A 16731-nucleotide genomic window follows, 5' to 3' on the forward strand; every position below is an offset into this window, starting at 1 on the left:
CAATCATGAGTATATCAGTTGTAATGCATGTAATTTCGCCAAAAATAATTGCAATGAACATTACCCATCAAACACATGAGTTTAATTGCCATATCACATACTCTATAATACAATCTTAAACAAGATAATAAATTTCACATACATTTCAACAATTTTAAACAAACATAATAAATTCCCAACAAGTAATACTACAAATCTACAATCGACAAATAAAGGGCAGAATCTCCAGTAAAACCCTAACTTTTAACAATTTCATCTGGTAGAAAACCCTAACTTTTCACAAGTTCATCACACATATTTAAACAAATACTACTACACAGACAAACTTCTAGATGTACAAAAACCAAACAAAAACAAAATTTCTTTCAAATCTTAAAAAACTAGGGTTCATACTTACATTTGATGGCGCGACAAAATTAGGCCGAAAATGCAATCACACTCTCCTTCAATACAAACCCACAGACGATGCTCCATGTTTTGCTTGAATACAAACCCAAATCGACACAAAATTGGCAACTTGTTCTTCCAACTTCTTAGCGGTTTTTTTTTCACCTCCACTCTCACTCCTTGAATCTCAATGGTTTTTTGGAAAATGGTTTTCTCTCTCCTCTTTTACAGATTATAATTTCAAATTTTTTGGAAGTTTTTCTAACTTTTGAATTAATTAATCACAAACATGTGTGGGTGGGTGTGGGGACCACACACTTTCCAGAAAACTTTTTAGAGCCAAATTATGGAATTCCCATTTTACCCTTAGCTGAGTCATTCTTGCCTCAACTTAGTTGAGGATGAGAATGACCACACACTTTCCAGAAACTTTTCAGAGCCAAATTATGGAATTCCCATTTTACCCTTAGTTGAGTCATTCTTGCCTCAACTTAGTTGAGGATGAGAATTGCTCATATACTACTATCGAGTACTACTAACCAAATCACAGGTTGGAGGATAAAAATTGAAAGGTAAAATACAATTTTACTCAAGTAATTTTAATATTATCCTAATTTAATTCCCAACTTATATCAAATTAACGATAACATCATTTTAACCTACATTCCACTTACTAATTTTCTATTCTTATCCTACCTTCTCATTCACGTCATCCCTATCCTTTTTGTCAAATGCCTCATGTCAATAAACATATCAAAACCATCATTTATCAAAACCATCATTTTCTGGGGACAATTTTCCACCTTAAATTCACACCATTGAAGACTACTCATAACAGGTAGATATACATATAGACATATAGTAGAGAGACAAATTTATCATGAGAAACCCGAAAAACCGGAGAAAAACCCAATATACAACCTTTTCCCCTTCATTTTTCACTTTCCCAATTAAAAAAAAAAAAAAAACAGTTTAAAAAACTAGCAAACCTATAAAAGCACGCCATTAATTACATGCTCACCAACCTCGCTCTACACTATTAACACTCTATTCCTCAACTACTTTTTTAAACTTTAACACATTTGTTCATCGTAAAATCCCCAATTTAATTACACAAATCATTCGCCCCTAATATTTCTAAGCAACAATGTCGATATACAAATTAGCTGTGATCATCAAAAACCCTTTAAATGAGGAGGAATTTCTCCTAGTCAAGCAAATTAGACCTCGCAAATTCGGAATTGAAGAGTATGATTCTTATATTGATTCTGATCTCTGGGATTTTCCTTCTGTTCAATTGAGTATTTTACAAGGTGAATCGGAAATTCAAGTTGAAGGAGCTGAATTATGCTCTGCTAAACTTGATTTGAAGAAATTTGACCTGGGTTTGGCTTTAAATCAGGTATTAATGATCATTTTTAGTGGGAAATTGGAAATTGTTGATATATTGTTGGTATGTTGAAATTTTGGGTGAAATTGGTTTTTTTTTTTTTTTTTTTTTTTTTTTTTTTTTTTTTTTTTTAAGGTTTCAGAGCAGGTTGAAATTGAGAGGTTGGTTGAAGGGCAGTGGAAGTTCTGGAAGTTTGTGGAAGAGCCTGCATTCGGACCGGGACCTCCGATTCAAACGGTTTTTATCACTGGCTGCTATGGAGTTGATGATAAAAGTTGTGATGGTTAGTCCTAACCCTTTTTTATTTGCATGCATTTAGATTTTAGAATGTTTGTGGTTGGAAGTTAATGCCGTAGTTATGTCGATTTTGCGATTTGGACTAGCAATGTGACAACTAAACTTGGAAGTCGAGGGTAACAATTTTTGTATTGCAAAGTGAACCTGGACAATGGAACAACTTGTGATTGATAATGTAGGTGTTGAGTTTAGTGTGGTGCAATTCGCGGTTCTCATAGTTCTTTTGAATCTTTGCTGGGGGTTATTTAGTTTGTCATGCCAGGATGTACCTGAGGAGTTGTGTGTTGATGATCTGAAAATGGTGGACATGCTTGGATTCTCCATGCCTCCACTTTGTATGTATTGATTGTCATGAAGTGAAATAAACTTAACAAAAACTGAGTTGGTTTAATTAGATGATGTACTGATCAATGGCATTGCATTACTAAGATTCAAAAAACAGTATATCAATCTAAATTACACATTGTTTGGATAGAAGGAATTAAAAGGAAAAGAAAAGAAGAGATTGGGAGGAGGAGAATTTCTCTTGTTCAGGTAATGGATTAGGTGGAGGGAGGGGAAGGAAAGGGAGGGATTGATATGAATCTAGACCCCAAATATATGTATCATGATTCTAATATAAATGTAGTCAATAGAAAATACGCTCGATCACTCCCGAAATAACAAATTGGTTCTTGGATCCCCTCGACCACTCTTGACTAAGGTATTCAATCAATAATCACTCCTGAAATAAGATTAAAGGTTTGTGTATCACTCCTGAAACATGATAAATAAGATTAAAGGAATAAACTTAATTTTATTACTTGTCAAAAAAAAAAAAAAAAAAAAAACAAAAACTTAATTTTTTTAACCTCAATCTTTATTCTGAATATTAAAGTAGAACAGGTAGATAAGGGAAGATGGAGAGAATGGAAAGGTGTAAAGATATTGCGGGATAAGATATTAAAGAAGGTTTTCCATAAAATGAAATTAATTACGGAGCAGAACTAGACAAATAAAAATTAGATTTAATACTGACATGTTCATATTCCTTCTGCTCTTAATTTCTATAGCTACAAATATGAATGTGAATTATGATATTGTACTCACCTTTTCCCTCTGCCCCACTTTGATGTGGTATGGAAAGAGTATTTAAGGAAAAATAATTAATGAGTGCATAAATTATGGGAATATTATTAATTCGTGGCCAGCTTGATAGAATAATACTCCCTCCGTCCCTAAATTACATTCCTCTTTCTCTCTATTATGTGAGGAATAAATGCTAGAAAGAGGAATGTAATTTAGGGACGGAGGGAGTAAAACACTTTTGTTGTATCTGAAGTTCATATAGCTTTCTCATAAGTATTTATTTTCTTCTTGTCTATTGGGTAAATCCATATGCAGAGGCATGCCAGTGGATGTCCTGGTCTAATTGCTCCAAATGGCTCTCCGAAGTAACACAGGATAGTTATCGTATGGGACCCTTGGTGGTTAATGGTTTTCCACATGACTCTAAATACTCTAAGTGGGATGTTCCGCATAATTTGAATTACCAGGTTGCATCTAATTTATACTAGTATTTTGTTGTTTAATTGTTTTGATGAAGCAGTTTATTTTGCTATGTTTTCTTTTATTGCGGAATACAGTTACAAACAGAGATCAACTCATGCAAGTATTTGATTAATTATCTGTAATTGTTTTGGTTCTCTAATACCATCAATTCTCCTATCATGAATTCCGGTTGATGTTGTAAATCTGTAGAAATCATTCTCTGATGCCGTTTTGTCAATTACTTTGTCTCTTTTACAGGAATATCCTCTGGGTGTTAGACTTGTACCAATGGAAAGTAGAACTGGCAAGCCTTTCTCCACTACGAACTTGGTAGTCATTGCTCCACAGATTGTTGCCAATAGGGAAAGCGATAAAGGTTTTATTGCTCATGGAGATGCACTAATAATAGACCCAGGATGCAGATCTCGGTTGCATCAAGAGGTATACTTTTAGCCAACTCAGCTTAAGACACCTTAATTCTGAAAGAACTTTCATTAATTCACTGCACATATGACAACATGGTATATTTCTTGTAAATATATAGCATACGATGAAGCCCACTCTTGTAAAGTGTGTAGGAATACATAACAGAAGCAATTGCCTTATATGTATGAATGTGATTCACATGAATTTGGAGAGTTGATAAGCTTAAATATTCTATATTGCTATGAGAGTGTAAATTTTAGAATCCTTACAATCATCGTTTTTGGTTGGAGGTAGTGTTTGTAAGCTCAGGGATTGTCGACATTTTTAGGGATGTCAGGTGCTTGATAGGAAAATTCACAATACTTTATTCAGTTCTAGATATCTTCTCTGCAAATGACTGAATGTTGTCTTTAGTTGTATATAAGGTTCTTTTTGTTTGTATATTTGCAGTGCATTCGTCGTTTCAGAAATCGTAGTAAATTAAATCTTAGGGTGATGGAATCTTAGTTTTAAAAGGCGCAAACCAAGGCGCAAATGGTCCTTGCAGCCTAGGCGCGAGGCGCAAGGCGAAGGCGCGCGCCTTTTGTATGCAAGGCGCATGTATTTTATTTATTTATTTCAAATGATTTAGTAAATTATATAATGATATATGTTAAGCTAAGGTAGTCTGAATTTTAAAAAATGTCCATCATTCTTCAATTTATAACTTAAATCTTAGTTATTTTCTTTGAGGTGCAAAGGCGCGCCTTTCCAAAGGCGCTTTGAGGCGCACTAGGCGCGTGCCTTTCGTAGGTGACTGAGCCTCGCCTAGCTAAAGCCCAGAAGCGCACGAGGCGAGCGCCTTTCGTAGGTGACTGAGCCTCGCCTAGCTAAAGCCCATTTCCCAGGGAGCGAGGCGCGCTTTTTAAAACCAAGGCTGGAATTGGTGAAGGACTGATGAATTTATATATTTAATAAAACTAAAGACCACGTAGGGTAGGTATCATCCCTCAAAAGTCAAAACCACTGGTGGAAGATAATAAAAAATATATTAGAGTAAATAAGGAAAATTATTGTGTATAAAGTGCATTAAGGCTATGTATAGTTTACCTTATATAAGTACCTTAATACTTATTTCAGACTACATCAGGTAAATACAGAGAAGTTTTGTGGAGATTAAAAAAAAAAAAAGTTCATGTAAGACTTGTCGTTTTATTTTTGATTTTTATCACTAAACATCATTAATTCCATTTGAAAAAATTATGGAAATTACATATTTGGAATATACACATTAATACAAAACTAATGTGACCTCATTTGACGTATTTTTCCCTTATGGATTACCAGTTCAAATCAAATCAGAAAAGATAAGTCCACCTAATAAGTTCAGATAACCAAAAATAAGGTGATTGTGAACTAAACTTAGCCAAAGTTTCAGGAAAGATCAGAATGCGATTCTCTCAATCTAACTGATTCTGTATTTTGGAGTTGTCAGTGAGTTCGGATTCCTTTTATTCGTTAACCCTAATATTATCTACTTTACTTTGATAGCATCTCATAGATTGCAAGGCTTTGCAAACATGTTTACTAGTTGAGGTTTTATGAAAAATATCATGCCTCCCTCTCGCGTCACAGTTTTAAGGGGTAGCTACTCCCCATTTATATAATTATTCTTTAGTTGTCTGATCTCTATCTATTTGTTTTCTCTTCCTATTAGAAGATATGGTATCAAAGGTTTTAGTCACATCTGGTGGAAGACTAATATTATTACACCCCCCTCCGCCACACCCCACAAAAAAAGGAACATGTAACATGACTATGTGGCTTGTATTAGTTGCATGGTCTCATACTCTCATAGCCTATTCAAATATCACACTTATTCATGAAGTTATTGACTTCGTTTTATGTCTGATTCTTCACATCAAGGATCTTCCTTACTATAATTGACAATGGTTGAAAACTTGAAACTCTAGCTGTTTTCAATTTAATGGATAAGGGGAAGTTTTCTGTGAAGATCCTTTACTTTCTGTCAAGATATTTTACTGCAATATTTTTTTTAAAGGTTTGGTAGACTTTGGATTGTGTAAAAGTGGAACTTTATTAGTTTGAAGACTTTGAACGTAGATCTAAGGTGTCAAGATATGACCATGTGGGTTGTAGAGCCTTGGAAAGCCATTATTCTCTGTTGATATCTCTCTTTCACATTTAAGTATACTAGAGAAAATCAAATATATGAAAACCATCTGTAACTTGAAGATATGAGGTAATTTTTGGTGAAGTGGATAAAACTGCCTCTGTTTAAAGCTTTTCAGTTTCAACTTATGTGTTCTTACTCATGTCTACTCAATATAGATATTGTTTCATTATAATATTCTATGATTAGTCATTTTGCAGTTCCTTTAAATTGTTGACCTGTCTTGGATGAAGCTGTATATATTGCAGACAACCATCAGAATCTGTACAATACGGCACGATTGTTTAGCTGTAGATATGACAAGAATAATGTATATTTTTTTCTACTGTCATAATATACTCAGACATATCTCATTGTTTTTATCAGCTTGCAGATATTATTGCAGCTTTACCAAGAAAGCTGGTCGTGTTTGTTACACATCATCATCCTGATCATATTGATGGTAAGTCATTTTCAATGCTTTCATAAGTTTATTTCAGTGAAGTTGATTCTGATTGGAGAAAATAACTTAGGTGCCAAACCGCCACCGTTGATGAAACTCATGAAAGTGCTATTGCATGTGGTCTATTTCTTTTTTATTCTTTCTAATATTCATGCGTGGCAGATTGCTGGAGGTATATTGTTGATCCAGGATAAAAACCTGGTGTTTTTTTTTTTTTTTTTTTTTGCCCAGATTCTTTTTTTGTTCTGTTGTTTCTGTGGTCTATTTTCTCCAATAAGAGCTATTTCCAGCGAACTTTCTAATTTTATCTCACTGCGGACAAGGCTTGTGAGGTTCAAATGTGTCTCAGTATACCTCTAAGGCTCTAAGGCCATGTCCAAAATGCTGTAGCAAAGCATTTCCTGATAGCTGTAGTGATCAGCATTTTCATGTCTTTTGTATTTGACTTGCTGCTTTTGTGGATATGTTCAGGTTTGTCAGCTATTCAAAAATGCAACCCTGATGCAATTCTCTTAGCTCACGAAAACACAATGCATCGTATTGGAAAAGGTATTCTTCTCTACCCAAGTCAAGGTTTCGAAAATTATTGAAGTGGTATGGTACTTTATTTGTATTAAGCCTGAACTGGTCTATTATCTCTGTCACCCAGTTTGCTTTTTGTGGATATAAGGCAAATTTTAGTTGTGGCTGTAGTGATAATTGATGTTTGTTGAAGTTATATTAAGGGTCGAATTAAGCTTGGTTTTAAGAAGGTATACAATAGGGCGACCTACAGTTTTATGATAAGGTGATACGGTGTGAACTGTGAAGGGTTGGATTAGGTGGAGGAAGTGGATATGGGGCATTGTTTGAAAAGGCTGGAAGTGCATTGAGCTGATAGGGGTCTGAACCTAGGCACAAAACACGAGCATGAAGTGCGTGCATCATAAAAGTGCGGCATAATTCTTAAAAAAAAATCTGTGTGTAAAAACTGTTGCAGACATGAAGTTAATGCCAACACCATTTGGTCTTTTTCTTAATTGCTCATTGAAAACATGTCGCTTAGGCCTTTCTAAGATTTTGGACAGCAGCACCTTGGGCATCAGCAAACCTTGTAGATACTGATCTGGAGGGGTTTGTTGTGAGGTGCTTAATTTGGTAAGCCTTGGAGAAGGTTTAGGGGTTAGGGGCCACAAGAAGTTTGTAGGAAGCTGATCTTTTCTTGGTTTTTCTTTTTGTTGGTGAATCTTTTATTTGTCTTCAAGTTTAGGGTGAAAATGTGAAGTCATTTTCTGGGATTTGCATTGTGAAGGGGTTTCTGTTTCTCATTCACAGTTAGCAATATATATTAGCTTATTTGTCTATGCTTATCTTGCTGGATGTAAGAATGTGCTTACTGCTATTCAGGTGTATCTGGTAGTTTCTGGCTTTAAGATTATTTTACAGAAGTACTCAGTTAGTGGGATTGATTTGGACCTGTTTTCTCTTGGTCCTGCAACATCAGTTCAGAGAGTTGCTGGATTGACAGGTCTATTCCGTGAAGGGATTGGGAGAAAATCTTGTTCTAAACTGTCCTCTCATTTCTCTTTGAACATGATGCCTCCAAAGTAGCTAAGAATTTAAAGTTACTACTTGTATATGATTTTGTTCCCTCTTGGTGTTCATAGTCAACATAGAAATTTTTCATTGCACCATAATAAAAGGGTTGCCAACTTCTCCATTTTTTCACTTCAAATAGGTAGGACCCAAAAGAAGTAGGAAGCTCACAGTATGTAAATAAGAGGCATCCTGTCTCACCACTCCTAAAACACGTAACATATATTAGAAGAAAGAGCTTATACAGATTCTGAATGTGCATAGCAGATTGACTGCACTGTATAAAGCTACATGTAGCGCAAGACCTTTCAATTCCTACGTTTACAATACATTAGCTTTATTATAAGAGGTTTTTATTTATTTATTTATTTATTTTTTTGTGGGGTGGGGGGAAGCTTTATTATAAGAGGTAGACTGACTATTACATGGGCTTTCAGCTTTTGGGTTTTGAATTGGTAAATATTTTGCAGGTTTTTGCACCCCTACAGCTATACATGTTAATACTTAATAGCATGGTTTTCTAGATTCAAGATCAAGCCCATATAAAATTTAGAATATCTTTATCAATGACTGAATTTATTTGCTAGTTATTTATGGATCATGCATTCCAAATTTAAGCTAAATGTATGATTGAAGTGAATAAAACACATGTGTAGTGCTAAGAACTTCTAAGTGATGATAGTGGAAGCCAGTTTGCTGGACCATCAGAAATCCTTTCACTACATTAATGATATTGGAAAATTAGTAATTTATTGTTTTATAGAGGTGTTTCTATTATAGGGTATATGCAAATGTTTATTCATTAGTAACTACTTTCATGGAGATCAAAAGTGTTATAAGTTTATAACAACTTTGTTTGACTGCAGATGACTGGTCTCTTGGGTATACATCAGTTGCAGGTGGGGAAGAAATAAATGTTGGGGGCCAGCGACTTCAAGTCATTTTTGCCCCGGTATTGTATTGGATAACTAGCACCTCTTTATGTTATTGAACCTGAGTGTCATTGAACAAGAAATTCATGGACACTCCTTGAGTCCTCTCTGCTACTAAGGATTTATTGGTATACTCTTAGTAACCTGTGTGGCATGCATCTGGGACAGTATTGTGCTCCCTGGCTTCCTGTATCTGATCCTTCACAATTTACATATTATAGATAAGTAGATAGTCTACAAAAAGTCTTAAGCATTTTCAAACACCTTGCTTTAATGTAATCTATCATTTATGAGGAGGCCATCATTGCATGCTTTTCACAGGAAACATTTATTTATGATTTTATAATCTTTGGGGGGAGCATCTACTATCCAAATCCACCTGTAACCCACCGTGGTGTGGGATTAGGGCTGAGACCGGGGAGCATTTTCTTCCTCAATTCTACTTTTTTGATTTTTAGTCTATTGCAAGGATCAGGTGGGCCATGGACTGGGTAATATTGGGTTTTAGGTCCAAGTATTTTTTATTTATTTATTTTTTTCCTTCTGTGGCATCCTGACCCAATACTGGGCCCAGGTGGAACCCAAACACGTGTACTGTAATTTTATGATGTAAATTGAAAATCTTTGTCTGAAAATCTGGAAAAATGTGGCTAGAACCAGGCCGTCATGTTTAAGTCTTGTACTGTCAGACAAAGTGACTCGGTCCAGGTGGTTTAGGGTTTTAGGTCCAAATTTTTTTGTTTGGACTTTGGAGTATCCTGACACAAACTGGTCCAGAGGGAACCCAAACGCTTGAACTATATTTTAATGATGTAAATTTTATATAAAAAAGCTGGAAAATATGGGCTCAAACAAGGAGAGAATGCCGGCATGTTTAGGTCTTGTATTGTTCAGATTCTGGTTCAATGCCCTGCTGAAGCTTCCTAGGAACAGCACAGCATGACCCTGAGCAGGTCTATTCAAGACCAGACTGACCATCTCCAATACCTCGATTCGGAGCCTGTACTGGCTCAGGATCGGCCTTGCTTAGCCCATTTTCACTTCTAGTAAGCAGTAATAGGCTTAGAAGGAAAAAGATTGATTGAAGCTATCCTGTTTGCTAACTTTTTTGCTGAGGGAAATCCTGTAGTTAGTCCTGTACTCCTGTTTGCTAACTTATGAATAATTTGTCCTAAATACTGGTAATTTGTAGTGTATTATTGGCATGATTTTTTCTTCATGATTGTCATTGATAATATAATATTCAAAGATTGAAGTCACTAGACTTTGTAATGGGTTCAAAGCTTCATTATTCAAATTAACTATAGGCCCCTGACTCTCTTCTACTCAATGAGACAAGGAATGAGAAGTTTATGTCGAATAATTGAATTTACTCATAGGTGCACGAATAAATAAATAAATTAGTGTTTATGATTTATTGGATACAATTCAATATGCTATCTGTATTCTTTGTACTTTGTGGTTTAGCTCTTTATCTGCGTTCCTATAGTCCTTATGAAGGATGATAATTTCCAAGTTTGATAGTTTTAATTCTTTCAATAACAGGGCCACACAGATGGTCATATGGCATTGCTCCATATCAATACTCATACACTGATTGTTGGTGATCATTGTGTTGGGTAAGGCCCTCTCAAAGTAGATACGTTTTGAAATATTGCTCTATGATCCCTTACATAATACATAAAGGTACTAAGAAGAACTAAATATATTCTTTGTGAAATCTTCGGTATTCAATTCAATTTCATTTTTGATGAAAAATTTTATGTTGGTACTTGGTAGTCACTTGTGCAATGTTTTCCTCTGAATTTAAAGAGACTATATTCACAAGATCTCTGTTATCAATTGTCTGTTACATGTTTATGTGAGTTAGAGCATTTTCTTCTGGAAAATCCTCCAGCTTGTATAGCTCAGACTAGCAAGGAATAATCACCTTATATTCAAATGCATTTCGTATATGTAGTTTCTAGCATTCTATATAAAAGAAACATTCGTAGGTTCAATGATCAAGTTGTGGAAACTTTTCTTGTTTTTTATCGGAAAAAAGAAAGTATTTTCTTCAATTGTTTATGATGATAGCATCTTGTTATATTCTGTTATTAAGTTCGAACCATCTGATGTACTAAGAGTTTTTTTGTTTCATCGATGTTGCAGGCAAGGTAGTGCAGTTCTGGATGCTTTTTCTGGTGGAAATATGGGAGTAAGCTAATTATGTATTGTTACCTTTTTTACAAATTATTTATTTATTTATTTTATTTATTTATTTTATTGATATTTTTTATTTTTATCATATTCTTTTTGGGTTTTGGTTCTCATTATTTGTGCTGAGTGTTCTGCCCACTTTTGCTTGTTATTTTTTTATTTTTACTCGCATCAAAGCAAGTGTTTTGTTTCAGTTATTCTTTAAAGGGTGTCTAAAAGAAAAAAAAAGGATCAAGTTGTAACAAAGATTAGTGAAGCTTTAAGCTAGTTATGTTTTGAGACAATCGGGCTAGCTACCAAAATAACAAAGAAGTATGGGAAAGGGAAGAAGAGGAGTGAGAATATAATTTTTGTATCAGATGATGTCAAGGGAAGACATCACAGGAGATGTGCACTGATTACACAAGGAATTGAGACTTTTAATGATGCAGCTAATCCTTTGCTTATATCCTTTCATTCCTTCATTACATGTGGAGTGATGTTTAATTGTTTTTGCTACAGTGGTTACTTTTGAAAGTTTTGGTTAAACCCTCTCACCCCACCACCCCACTTCCTTAACGCAACACTCATATTTCCATCAATCTCGACCAGTCGACCATCTCACCCGGAGCTTCATGTCAAATTTCCCAGAATCACTTCAGAAATATTAAGTGTACAGATGACAAGAAGTATAAGAATTTTCTCAAAGCTGTACTGATTCCCTTTACTCGTGTAAGGCAATATATGGCCCCCAATAACAAGTTTAATGCTTCTGTTAGATAAGGGAATGTGAGTGTTTGGAATTATGTGGGTGTTTGAACTAGGTTTTGGGGAAACTTTAAACTTGAAAAAATTCTAGCCAAAGTGCCAAATGGGATATCTTTTAGAAATAACATAAAGTTAATTGCATGTCCTGTTTTTTTGGCATGCTCTCTACACCACTCCAATACTCCATTAGTCTTTTTTTTTTACATGGATGTCATATCCTCAATTAAAATATTTAGACTTACGACTCTCTTGTATTATTTCTTAAAATTGATCGGTAAAACTATTATTCTGCATTTTGAAAGATAGACGCAAAGTGATATTGCATTGATTCTCGGAACCCAAACAAGAAATATTCTGTTTTCACCCTGAATTCTATAAGAATTTACTTGGGTGTCATGCACGGTGCACCCATGTTATATCATCAAGAACCATTTAAAATTATGTAACCCTTCAATAGTCTCACATTCTCACAAGTCACAACCATCTATCTTGAGAAAAATAGGGAACCAAATGTTTATTGTCTTTTGCTGAAAGACCAAGCCCTCAAATTTTTGCCAAGGATATAACATACTGTACTACCAGTACTTGTTTAAATTATTATTAATTTGAAAAAACTATAGATTATTTGGGATAAAAATATCAGGTCGAACTCAACTAGCAGGAACTAACTATAGAAGTCCCTCTATATAGCTAATTTTTCGCTTTTCCATGCTTCCCTGCATTCCATTGCAGGAATGGATTGTTCATCTTGATAGGGTACATTATTTTGATCTCATCACCTCACCAATGCTTATTTTTCTTGCAGGAATACTTTAATACAACATACAAATTCTTGGAGATTTCTCCGAACACTTTGATTCCTATGCATGGGAGAGTCAATCTGTGGCCAAAACACATGCTTTGTCGATATCTCAAGTATGAACTGCATTTAATGATTCTCTTCTTTCACTATTTCACATATAAAGCATTTACCATATTTTTTGCTAGATGAGCTATTGATGCGGCATATTTATGCATGTAATTTTCTTTGTCATGACTTGTTCATAGTTAGTATGATTTTTTGTATATCTTACCCCATATGCCTTGTGTATTTAAATTTCTCAGAGCACGGAAGCTTGTGGATGTAATATTGTGGTAAATATCTGAAAGTTTTCATAAATTTTCTCACAATGTATAGTCTGATTTCAGGAATCGCAGAGATAGAGAATCTTCAATCTTGAGTGCCATAGAAAATGGCAGCACTACTTTATTTGACATAGTTTCCACTATATATAAAGACGTTGATCGTGTCCTGTGGTTTGTTGCTGCATCAAATGTGAGGCTCCATGTTGAGCATCTAGCTCAACAGCACAAATTACCTGAGGTAATGTCCACAGTGCTTGCTTTTTACTATTGTCCATGCCAATCCAATGTTCATTAGTGTACTTATCCCAGAATTACGGAAATAAATTTTTGCCATGAATTGTAGATTTTGTATACTTCTTCTTCATGTTATGATGAAAAATTATCAAAAAGTGAGAGAGAAATTTAAAAAATTGAAAAAAATGAACAATCTAAAATAAAAAGTAAATGTTATATTTTATTGTTTCACTATTAGTATTTTTATATGCGTAGCTGGAAAAGTTTGCAAATGCAATGGTGGAGGCGTATGCACAATTCTCATTGTGCATCCGTTGTACATCAAGCCCAAAATCAAAGGATATGAAGACTAATTCTAATAAATATAGGCTCCAATGAATACAAGAGCTACAACTAAGATGATCATTGGAGTTTATGTTTATTAGATTTATGTTATTTTATTTTACCCAGTAGTTTTCATCTTCTTTGGTTTTATGTTAGATGCTCATCAGATGCGCAGTATGCACTTGCATACACCTCCACCATCCAATTATTGGAAAAGGTTGCCAAATGATAATCTATACAACCATAATCACTATATTACTTATGATCAATTGGAAACTTGGCCAGATGTTTAAGGCAAATATAGTCTATCTGGCTGATGAAGATTTTACTCATTTGAACAAAATATGTTTGAGGGTATGCAGGTCTTTTCTTTAGAGACTTTCAACCAAAGTATTGCAGCATTTTGTGACGAGTTGAGCAAATTATAATAAAGGGGTGCCATTTTCTAGGTCCATTGACCTCTCTAGGTTAGAAGCACTGCTCTTACACTTGCTGAATAGTATGTCTGTATTAGAGGAAAATTAATATCACAATGTTCCATCATATGATACTCATGTCTAATGATTCTGATATACTCCCTCCGTCCTAAAAAGAACGACCCATTTGGGTTGATTACGCGGGTATTAAGAAAGTTAAGTAAAAAGAAGTGAAAGTATATTGGAAAGATAAATTTATACGGGGTTTGTAAAAAAAATAGATAGAAAGTAATAAAATAACATGGAAAATCAAATTTTTATATGGGGAAGTTAATTTTGCACAAATATTGTAGCCTATGTTACTCGGACTTGGGTACCCATGTCCGACACGGGTACGTGTCCAAGTGTCCGACTCGGCTATTTTGTGAAAAAATTCTATGTTTTTCAACTAAAATGAAGTGTCCATGTGTCATACCCATGGGGTCATACCCATGTCCGAGGGTCGAGGGTCCGACACGGGTATTTGAGGTAAAATGAAGAGTCCGAGTAACATAGATTGTAGCAAATTGGTGGGTGTTTTAATGCAAATGGGTCATTCTTTTTGGGACAAAGTTTTGGCCAAATGGATCGTTCTTTTTGGGACGGAGGGAGTAGTACAACTAAATTGCGTAATTGTATTCTGCCTCCTTTTAAACTATAAATTTTATTTTTATTACAAATATAATTTTCTTTTCTTTGATTATCCAGAGTTGTACAATTGATATTGGTTTCCTTGTTTTTCTCCTAGGGCATTTTCTTGACAAAATTCCGTCGAACTTTTGGATTACATTTTGCAATCAACTGGATTTGGGCATACACATGCAATTGGATATCATCAAAGATTATGAAGATTAGACAACCTAAAGTCATTGTTTCGGCAGTTGTTGCTTGCTTTGCTGCATTATATTGTGTAAGAAACATGCCTACTTTAAATCATTAATTTAATTATGCCATCACTGCATCACTATGGATACTTGGTAAATAAATTGTCAGGCTGATGAGGTTAAACAAGCCACACCTCAAAGTTACCGTGTATCTATCTTATTCTAGAACTTGTGCTATCTACTACGTATCTTATTCTAGCCGTTTGCATTAGGTTCATCTTGTGTAAATTTGGCTAATAAACAAGTTGGTATGTTTAATCTTAGTGATGTATTGTTGCGCCTCTTTCTTTCGTTTTTATTTTACATTCTAGCAATTGCAAAGATTTTAGCACTTGAGTCAGGTCCAGAATTCAAGTCAAATGTCAAGTGTATTTTAATTGGCTAGTAATTCTGGCAATTTCCTTTCAATCTTAATTTTAAGGTGCGGAATATATGCTGTTATATTGCCAGATACAGAAGCTACACTCGAGAAAGGTTATTTGATTGCCTCCCCTTGTGTTTACTTACTATTTTTTAAGGCTTTATCAGTTTATTTGTTGTTCAATGTTTACAATTAATGTGTCTCAAAGTGTGACATACTGATATTAATCACTTTCTACTCTATCTTTGACACTTTTCAAGCCTGTACTCTGCCTTGTTTTGAAAGCGTACATAATCTGCTAAATAATCTCTCCTCCCTCTTCTCCTAAAGCCACCCAAAAATATAACTTAGTTCATAGAAAATGAAGGAGTATTTATGTGAGAGGCTTAGAAAGCAGTTCTCAGTTTGCAGCCATCCATGTTACTACCACCAATCTTTACTTTACGATTGAATTCTGTTGTAGTCCTCAGGATCTTTTTCAATGGTCGCATCAGGAAATTCCTCATTTTTGAGGACTTCGCACCAATACAAAACTCGCTAGCTTCAGGTATTGAAGCATCGAACTATCAGGTTATGGATCAGAGACTTTGGTCATTGGATAGCACCGAGGGGATAATGGCTCACAATGTCTGATCAGGAGCTCACGTGGCGTGCTTCTATGGTACCTCATATAAAGGATTATCCTTATAATAGGAGACATAAGGTGGCGTTTATGGTTCTGGACCATGAAGACGTTGCCACTAGCACCATTATGGGAGTTGTTCTTCAAAGGGCATCAAGGCCTCTACTCAATTTATTATCTCCTTACATCATCCGAATTCATTGACGAGCCTGTTGAATACTTGAATCATCCGTGTTCTACCAGCGTAGAATACCTATATAGACCTTGCTAACTCAATAAACGTAATGTAACCAAAAAATAATATCAATGTGCTATCATTGACATATGCCAATTTTAAGAACTTTAGTAAGAGATTAGTATATGCGATTTGATTTTTTTTTTTTTCTTTCGCGGGTGTGTGTGTGAGTGTGTGAGAACCATACCGCTTACCCAATGATCGAATAATATATAGTTGATAATGAAATCTCATATTATATCTTATTGTAATATTTCTACATCATATTTATTGCATGATATTTTTACATCATATTACTACTATGATTTTATAAAAGCAATTATATATTGCTTAACAAGAAAGGTACATATATTGCTAAACTAATATACATTTTTTCCAAAAGTATAAAGTAGA

General features: G+C 34.7%; 1 protein-coding gene across 2 annotated transcripts; it reads left to right on the forward strand.

Annotated features, from left to right (window-relative positions):
* Nucleotides 1-1314: 1314 nt before the first annotated feature.
* LOC145603051 (uncharacterized) lies at nucleotides 1315-15387 on the forward strand. Of its 2 annotated transcripts, XM_081659180.1 has the most exons (13): nucleotides 1317-1789; nucleotides 1913-2060; nucleotides 3458-3609; nucleotides 3863-4045; nucleotides 6570-6645; nucleotides 7117-7194; nucleotides 9087-9172; nucleotides 10698-10771; nucleotides 11304-11349; nucleotides 12904-13013; nucleotides 13287-13461; nucleotides 14144-14248; nucleotides 14985-15120. In XM_081659180.1, the coding sequence occupies exons 1-12, from the start codon at nucleotides 1535-1537 to the stop codon at nucleotides 14207-14209; spliced, it is 1449 nt and encodes a 482-aa protein (XP_081515306.1). In that variant the 5' UTR covers nucleotides 1317-1534; the 3' UTR covers nucleotides 14210-14248; nucleotides 14985-15120. The 2 variants fall into 2 exon arrangements, with proteins under 2 accessions (XP_081515305.1, XP_081515306.1); XM_081659179.1 differs by lacking the exon at nucleotides 14144-14248 and having other exon boundaries at nucleotides 1315-1789; nucleotides 14985-15387.
* The last annotated feature ends 1344 nt before the right edge of the window (nucleotides 15388-16731 follow it).

The sequence above is a fragment of the Chenopodium album genome, chromosome 21, assembly GCF_948465745.1.
Source record: "Chenopodium album chromosome 21, dcCheAlbu1.1, whole genome shotgun sequence".
In the NCBI taxonomy this organism is placed as follows: domain Eukaryota; kingdom Viridiplantae; phylum Streptophyta; class Magnoliopsida; order Caryophyllales; family Amaranthaceae; genus Chenopodium; species Chenopodium album.